At 37.0% G+C, this 9,187-nt stretch overlaps 1 protein-coding gene across 1 annotated transcript in view; it reads left to right on the forward strand.

The window, feature by feature from the left end:
• SEPTIN14 (septin 14) overlaps positions 1 to 8,667 on the forward strand; it is a 45,821-nt gene extending 37,154 nt beyond the window's left edge. Inside the window, exon 8 of the mRNA XM_074326717.1 lies at positions 8,488 to 8,667. Within this exon, the coding sequence (XP_074182818.1) occupies positions 8,488 to 8,667 (180 nt within the window). The remainder of the gene's footprint in view (positions 1 to 8,487) is intronic.
• The last annotated feature ends 520 nt before the right edge of the window (positions 8,668 to 9,187 follow it).

Raw genomic sequence — 9,187 nt, forward strand, 5'->3', positions numbered from 1 at the left:
GTGATACCTTCAGCATTGTTCTTTTTGTTAGGATTGCTTTGGCTATTTGGGTTCTTTTGTGGTTCCAAAAAAATTTGATGATTTTTTTGTTCTATTTCTTTTATAAAAAGTGCCATTGGAATTTTGATGGGGATTGCATTAAATCTGTATATTGCTTTGGATAATTTGGCCATTTTAACTATGTTGATTCTTCCAATCCATGAACATGGAATATCTTTCCATTTCTTTTTGTCTTCTTTAATTTCTTTTAAAAATGTCCTATAGTATTCAGTGTATAGGTCATTCACATCCTTGGTTATGTTTATTAATCTTAGGTATTTTATTTTTTTGTTCAAATGCAAAAGAAATTGTTTTATTTATTTTTCTGAGATTTTATTGTTAGTATATAGGAATGCCATGGATTTTTGTATGTTGATTTTGTAGCTGGTGACTTGACTGTATTTGTTTATTGTTTCTAATAGCTTTTTGGTGGAATCTTTAGTGTTTTCTATATATAGCGTCTAGCCACCTGAAAAAGGTGACAATTTAACTTTTTCATTCCCAACTCGGGTGACATTTATTTCTTTCTCTTGCCTTATTGCTTTGGCTAGAACTTCCAGTATATGCTTCCAGAATATCAGTTGTTATAGGGCACAACCCTGTCTTTTTCCTGAATGTAGAGTGAAGTGCTTCAGTTTTTTACCATTAATTATGATATTTTCTGAGGGTTTGTGATATATGACCATTATGTTAATGTTTTTTCTATACACATTGTATTAAATGTTTTAACCATAAATGTGTGTAGTATATTGTCAAATGCCTTTTCTGCATCTATTAATAAAATCATGTAATTTTTGTCTTTTATTTTGTTTATGTGGAGTATCACATTGATTGATTTACGTATATTAAACCATCCTTGTGACCCTGGGATAAACCCCACTTGATCGTGATTTATAATCTTTTTAATGCCCTGTTGCATTTGATTTGCTAGAATTTGGTTTAGGACCTTTACATCTGTATTCATCAAAGTTTTGGTCTGTACTTTTCTTTTTTGTGGGTTATCCTTACCAGGTTTTGGTATCAGGGTAATGTTGGCCTCAGAAAATGAGTTAGGGAGTTGTCTCTTCAATTTTTTGGAAGACTTTGAATAAGACAGGTATTAGATCCTTTTTGAATGTTTGGTAGAATTCATTAGTGAAGTTGTCTCATCCTGGACTTTTGCTTTTGGGAAGGTTTCAGATGACAGATTCAATTTCTTTACTGTTGATCAGTCTATTTAGATTTTTCAATTCTTCATTATTCAGCCTAGGAAGGCTATATGTTTCTAAGCACAGGTCTATTTTTTCTAGGTTATTGAATTTTGTGGCATGTAATCCTTCATAATATTCTTGGATGATCCTTTGTATTTCTGTCCTATATGTGGTAACTTCTCCTTTTTCATTTCTGGTTTTGTTTATTTGTGTCTTTTATCTTCTTATCTTAGTGACTCTAGCCAATGTTTGTAAATTTTATTAATCTTTTCAAAGAACCAGCGCTTTGTTGCATTAATTTTTTCTATTGTTTTTGGTTCTCTGTTTCAATTAGTTGTGTTCTGATTTTTATTGTTTCCTTCCTTCTGCTGATTTGGGGTTTCATTTGTTCTTCTTTTTCTACTTCTTTAAAGTGTAACATGAGGTTATTTATCTGGGATTTTTCTTCTTTCTTGAGATAGGCCTGTAATGATATAAATTTCCCTCTTAAAACTCTTTTGCAACATCGCAAAAATTTTGGTAGGATGTATTTTCATTCTAATTTGTTTCTGTGTATCTTTTGAGCTCTCCTCTTATTTCTTATTTTCCAGTCGTTCTTTAAATTATGTTGTTTAAACTGCACATATTTGTGGTTTTCCCTGCTTTCTTTTTGCAATCGGTATCCAATTTCAAAGCCTTGTGATCAGAGGTATGATTTCAGTCTTCTTAAATTTGCTGAGGTTAGTTTTATGTCCCAATATGTGGTCTATCCTTGAGAATGTTCCATGTACACTAGAAAATAATCTATATTCTGATGTTCTAGGATGAAGTGCTCTATAAATATCAATTGAGTCCATTTCATCTAATGTGTCAATTAAGGCTCCTATTTCTTTCTTTATTTTCTGTTTGGATGATCTATCCATAGCTGTCAATGATGTTTTTAGGTCTCCTACTATTGTGTTTTGGTCAATTTCTCCCTTAGTTCTGTTAGTAATTGCTTTGTGTATTTGGTGCTCCATGATTGGGGGCATAAATATTGATGACTGTTATGTCTTTTTGTTGTATAATCCCCTTTATCATTATGAAGTGTCCATCTTGGTCTCTTTTTACCTCTTTTATCTTGAAGTCTCTTTCATCTGATATCCGTATAGCCGCACCTGCTTTTCTCTGAATACTATTTGTGTGGAGTGTCAATTTCCACCCTTTCTCTGAATACTATTTGTGTGGAGTGTCAATTTCCATAGACTTTGAATCTATGCTTGTCCTTGTAGCTGAGATGTGTCTCTTGGAGGCAGCATATGGTTAGGCTTTAATGTTTTGATTCAATGTGCTACTCTTTGACTTTTCATTGATGACTTCAGTCCATTTACATTTAGAGTGATTATTGATATATGAGTATTTCCTACCATTGTATTTTTTTTTTTATAGGATGGTGTCTTCATTGTTTCTTTGCCTTTTTGTTGCTGTCTTTTATTTCAGTGTGGTGGTATTCTACGTTTTCCCCTACATTTCTTCTTTTTTTAAGTTATATTTTTCCGATCTGGATTTCTTGTTTTTGAGCTGTTTTCATTAAGTTTAATTGAAAGGAAGTTTCATAGATACAGTAATCTTTTTTCTTCATCATGTGTCTTATCTCCATTCCCATTTGCAGTTTCAGACCTTTACTCTCTCCCCTTTTATGTTTGTGTTTTCTTTTTTTCTTCCTTCATTTTTTAAGTTTTTTGCTTGTCACAAGTTATCCGTACTTGTGCTGTGAGTTGATTTCTGAATTTCAGTAGCAAGTTGTCTTTTTCTTCTTTCTTCTTTTTAATTTTTTTCTTTTTTAAAAGTTTATTAGGGTCACAATTGTTAATAAAATCACATATGTTTCAAGGGAAAAATTTTGTAATACATCATCTATATATCACATTGTGTTTCACCACCCAGAGTCAGTTCTCCTTCCATCACCATATATTTGATCCCATTTACCCTCATCCACCATCCGCCTTCCCCCTTACCCTCTGGTACCACTAAACTATTGTCTATGAGTTTTGTTTTTTTCATTTCTTGGTCTTTTTTCTTTGTTGCTTTCAGTTTTATAACCCACATATCAGTAAAGTCATATGGTTCTCTGCTTTTTCTGTATGACTTATTTTGGCCAGCATAATAATTTCAAGACATATCCATGTTATTGCAAATGGCAGTATTTTGCCTTTTCTTATGGCAGAATAGTATTGCATGATGTATATATACCACATATTTTTTATCCAATCATCTATCGAAGGACTCTTTGGTTGTTTTCATGTCTTGGCCACTGTAAATAAAGAGGCAACGAAATAAATGTTTTCAGATTTTTTGGGGTATATACCAAATGAGAAATTGTTGATTTAGTTTGTAATTCTATTTGTAATTTTTTGAGGAACGTCCATACTGCCTTCCATATAGGCTGCACCATGTACCAAAATTAACTCAAAATGGATCAAAGGCCTAAACATAATACCAGAAACAATACATTGCATAGAAGAAAACATAGGTATAGCGAACTTATAGACCTTGGGTTCAAAGAGGATTTTAGGAATTTGACCTCAAAGGAAGGGAAGTAAAAGCAAAAACAAATGAATGGGATTAAAGGCTTTTTTCTTACTAACCTTTTTTGGATTACAACACATTCTCACCAACATTGTATGAGCATTTCCTTTGCTCCACATCCTCACCAACATTTGTTGTTGGTTGTGTTTTGAATTTTGGCAAGTCTAATAGGTGTGTCATGGTATCTCATTGTTGTTTGAATTTGCTTTTTCCTGATGGGGAATATTATTGTGTGCTTATTTGCCATCTGTCTGTCTTCTTTGGGGAGATGTCTGCTAAGCTATTTGATCCATTTTTAATCAGGTTGTTGTTTTCTTATTGCTGAATTTTAAGAGCTGTTTGTATATTCTGCATGACATTCCTATGTCACCTCTCTCTTTTACAAATATTTTTGCCAGTTTTTGGTTCTTTTATAATTTTACTAACATTTTCTTCGGCAGAAAAAAGAATAATTTTACAAATCCCTGCATATCAATTGTGTCTTTCATGGGTTGTGTCTACAGTTATATCTATACACATCATCATATCCAAGGTCATCTAGGTTTTCTGCTTTATTATGTTCTAGGAGTTTTATAGTTTTGCATTTTACATTTAGGTCTATGATCCATTTGTGTTGTTAATAGTTTTTATGAAGCGTGTAAGTGTGTGTCTAGATTCATATTTTTGCATGTGAATGTTCAGTTGTTCCAGCACCACTTGTTGAATTGATTATTTTCACTCCAGTGATGGCCTTTGCTTCTTAGTTAATTTACCATACCTATGTGCATCTATTTTTAGGCTATTTTGTTGCATAAATCTTGTCGTGCAGGGCAGTCTGCGGGTCCTCTGGTCCCAATCCCCACATAAGAATGCAGGATATGGTGAGGCCAAAAAGGAACACCTACGGAGCCATAAGTAGAGGAGTCATATCACTATATTTTCTCTGGTGGCATCCACCTCTCTGCAATCTGCTCTTGTTAGCTCAGCTACCATCTTCTTGCTAGCCCCCATTTTCCGCTAGCGTAGCCACAGCAGTTATATTAGTGGCCCATGGCTCACTGGTTACAGCTGACGGCCAACTAGCCACAGCTGATGGCCATGCAATCACAGTTGATGGCCATTTACTACCTGAGCCAGCACCTTTCTATGTGAGGCCGAGAGCCTAGAAACTGCTCTTTGGGACTCTGTCCCCACACTCCACCCCTACAGGCTCTCACCTCACAATCTACGTGACAAGTATCTTCTGAGAGGGGCCCTGTGTGAGGAACCTGGAGGTGAATGCAATATCCTAGACACAGCCAGGCTCTCTGGACACAACCAGGGTTTCTCAGGGCACCACCAGTACTTCTGGGCACAACCAGACTTATTGGGTTTCTTAGGGTACCACCAGTCTCCCCAGGCACAACCAGGGTTTTTCATGGCACTGCCACTCTCTCTGGGCTGCTCAGGGTACTGTGCTGGAACAACAGCGACTCACAGTCAAGGTGCTTACATATTCTTGATGGCGGCCGGTCAAGACACAAAGCAAACATCCGCCAGTTCAACTACATGGTGGTACATTCCCAAGCAAACAGTAAAGCGGTCCATTAAATTAGGGATAGAAGGCAATTCCCCATAGTCCATAGTCATTCGCCAGGGCTGTCCTGGGGCTGAGGGATGACCTTGACCTCACCCTCATCTCCCACGGAGGACTCAGCAAGCGTTTCCTCCTGGGACTACAAGTCCTGTATCCGGGCTGCGTCAGCAAGCTCTTCCTAGCCCACAGGACTGCAATGACCTTCACTTTCTCCGGCCTATGATGGTTGGGGAACCGTCCACGTCTTCCCACCCCTTCATGGGGGTCCAGCTCTCAGGCAGCTGCTCCTCCTGGTCTTCTAGAGACTGAGTGTTCATACACACAAACCTCTCCACCACTCTTCGGAGAGCCTTGGCCGGCACCACATCCTGCCGACTATACCATGTGTCCTGCAGGGCAGCCTGCAGGGCCTCTGGTCCCACTCCCCACATAAGAATGCAGGATATGGTGAGGCCAAAAAGGAACACCCACGGAGCCATAAGTAGGGGAGTCATATCACTATATTCTCTCTGGTGGCATCCACCTCTCTGCAATCTGCTCTTGTTAGCTCAGCCACCATCTTCTTGCTAGCCCCCATTTTCCGCTAGTGTAGCCACAGCAGTTATATTAGTGGCCAATGGCTCACTGGTTACAGCTGATGGCCAACTAGCCACAGCTGATGGCCATGCAATCACAGTTGATGGCCATTTACTACCTGAGCCAGCACCTTTCTATGTGAGGCCGAGAGCCTGGAAACTGCTCTTTGGGGCTCTGTCCCCACCGATCTATTTTTATATTCTTTTACCAATATCATATTATCTTGATCACTGTAATTTTAGTCAGATTACTATAGTCAGTCTTAAAGTTGGGTGACATCAGTCCTCCAACTTTGTTCTCCTTCAATATTGTGGTGGATATTCTGGACCTTTGGTTTTGCCACATAAACTTTAGAATCAGCTTGTCCATATCCATAAAATAACTTTCTGGAATCTAGATTTGGATTGCATTGAATCTCTAGATTATATGGAAAGAATTGACATCTTCACAATATTAAATCTTTTTAATTCATGAATATGGACTATCTCTCCACGGTTCTCTGATTTTTTTAAAATCAAAGTTTTATAGTTTTCCTCATATATATCTTGTATACTTTTGTTAGGTTTATACCAAGGTATCTCATTTTTGGGGGTTCTAATACAATTGGTATTGTGTTTTAATTTCAAATTCTACTGTTCATTACTGGTATATAAAAAAGCAATTAATCTTTGTGTATTAAGCTTGGATCCTGCAACCTTGCTATAATCTTTTCTTAGTTCCAGGAGGTTTTTTGGCAATTTTTTTGGATTTTCTACATTGTTGATCATGTTATCCGTGGAAAAGACAGTTTTATGTCCTCCTTCCCAATCTGTATACCTTTTATGTCCTGTTACTTCATTGCATTACTAAATAATTCTAGTACAATGGTGAAAATGAGTGGAGAGAGGGCACATCTCTGTCTTTTACCTGAGTTGGGGGAAAACTTCAAACTTTTCACCAGAGTAGTTGATATTTGAAGTATTTATATATTAAGATGAGGTTTAGCTTTCTCTGACTTCCACGTTCACCCTCCCACCTTTAAGTTAAACATTTTCTCAATGATTTTTGCTGTCACTTACAGTTACTACATTCTCATATCCCCAGCATTTCCAATTCTTCTTGCTATTGTGTCCAGATGATTATTTGTTTCTCAGGGCTGAAGATGTAATTCCAAGAGACATCTTACTCCAGGAAACCAAAAAAAATTTATTTTGAAGCACAGATCTCAACATTTGCTGCTCACTAAAATCACCTGGGGATTTTTTTGTAAAGCATGGGTGCCTGGATTTCATCTCCAGATAGTCTGATGTAATTAATCTGTGTGCAGCCTGAACATTGGGAGATTTGCAAGATCACTGAATAATTCTAATGGACACCTAGAGTTTAAAACCACTGGTGTTAATACTGTGTTTTTCACCACCATATACACCAGCTGATTAATATTATGGCAGTGGAATCCCCTAGCCTATTTGTTTTTCAAAAAAGTTAAACTGCAAATAACGTTGCTGTGGGGACAGAGCCCCAGAGAGCATTTTCTAGGCTCTCAGCCTCACATGGAAAGGTGCTGGCTCAGATAGTAGATGGTCATCAGCTGTGACTAGTTGGCCATTGGCTGTTGTTGGTTAGCCATTAGCTTCTGATTTAACTGCTGTGGCTACGCTAGCAAGCACAGAGTGAGGCAGAGTGTGGATTGCAGATTCTGTGGCTCTTGCTTCCTGTGTCTCCAACCCGCCAGCGAGAGTATAGTGGTATGGCTCCCCTGTCTATGGCTCCGTGGGTGTTCCTTTTTGGCCTCACCATGTCCTGCGTTCTTATGTGGGGAGCCATACCAGAGACCCTGCTTGACTCCCTGCATGACACTTGCCCTCTATAGTTTTATGACATACAAGTGATAGCTTTCAAACACGTACCTCCTCTGGTACATACAAGCAGTCTTTATGTTGTTGAATAAAATTATGTTAAAGACCCAAGCCAATCTCTGATGGAATCCAAGGTGATATCATGTCTTTTATCGGACTAATTGGATTTATTGTAAATCCCACAGATTAAATAAGACCTGACAAATAAATAAAAATTAACTAAATAAGGTCCTTGAAGATTTTTGTTTCTGTAATTATGCTAATTTCACTCAACAAGAAAATTATAACTTTCTTTCAAAAGGTCTTTATCTATTAAAGTCTCAACAAGTGTTTCAAGATCCATGCTATAATTTCATGTATATATGTTTAGTGAACACGAATCTATCAAATTTTACTCGAAGAGATTTGTGGGGAAATGTAGAGTGAAATTGTACCTCATTAGAAAAAGCAAAGTGTTTTATAGTTGTGGATTTTATTATATTTGGCTCCTTGGGGACACCTAAAATTCAATTGATGAAGACATAAAATGATTAAACATAAAATTTTTAAATTGTTATTAAAAAAGAATGTTGGGGTTGCAGGATAGGGGAGCAATAACAGTAAAAAAAAAAGAAATTGTTATTAAGATCAAGCTCTACTCTGATGATTAACATGTTTGATAACTAGGAAAAAAAACAAGCATGTTCCTGGAGATGTGCCACAATAGTGTGCTTTGAGTCATAAATGCATATTTGTTTCACAGCTACAGGACAAGTTTGAGCAACTTAAAAGAGTCCAACAAGAGGAGACAATAAAACTTGAGGAGGAAAAAAGACAATTGGAAGAAGAAATTATAAATTTTTATAAAATGAAGGCTGGCTCTGAAACATTCCAGACTCAGGGTTGCACCAGTATAAAAAAGGACAAAGAACGTAAGAAATAGGCCTCTCTTACCATTGTCTATGTTGTGGAGCCCTATCACTCTTGATCCTATCTTTCTGTGAGATTGTCTTCATAGACTTTACACTGATATGTGGTATATAAACTAAAAACAAGAAAAGAACAAGAGAAACAAATGAGAAACAGAAACTCATAGACACAGACAATAGTTTAGTGGTTACCAGAGGGTAAGGGGTGTGGGGGGTGGGAGATGAGGGTAAGGGGGATCAAATATATGGTGATGGAAGGAGAACTGACTCTGGGTGGTGAACACACAATGGGATTTATAGATGATGTAATACAGAATTGTACACCTGAAATCTATGTAATTTTACTAACAATTGTCACCCCATTAAATTAAAAAAAATTCTATTAATTTAAAAAATTTGCCTGCTTGTTGTATGTGTCTCCCAACTAGAATGTGAACTCCTTGAAATCAGGTACCTTAACTAGACTATCTTCTTAGCTGCTGTATCCTCAACATTTAGAACAAAGACTAGCATAGAGTTGATACTCAATAAGTA

The sequence above is a fragment of the Rhinolophus sinicus genome, linkage group LG03, assembly GCF_036562045.2.
Source record: "Rhinolophus sinicus isolate RSC01 linkage group LG03, ASM3656204v1, whole genome shotgun sequence".
Lineage (NCBI taxonomy): Eukaryota > Metazoa > Chordata > Mammalia > Chiroptera > Rhinolophidae > Rhinolophus > Rhinolophus sinicus.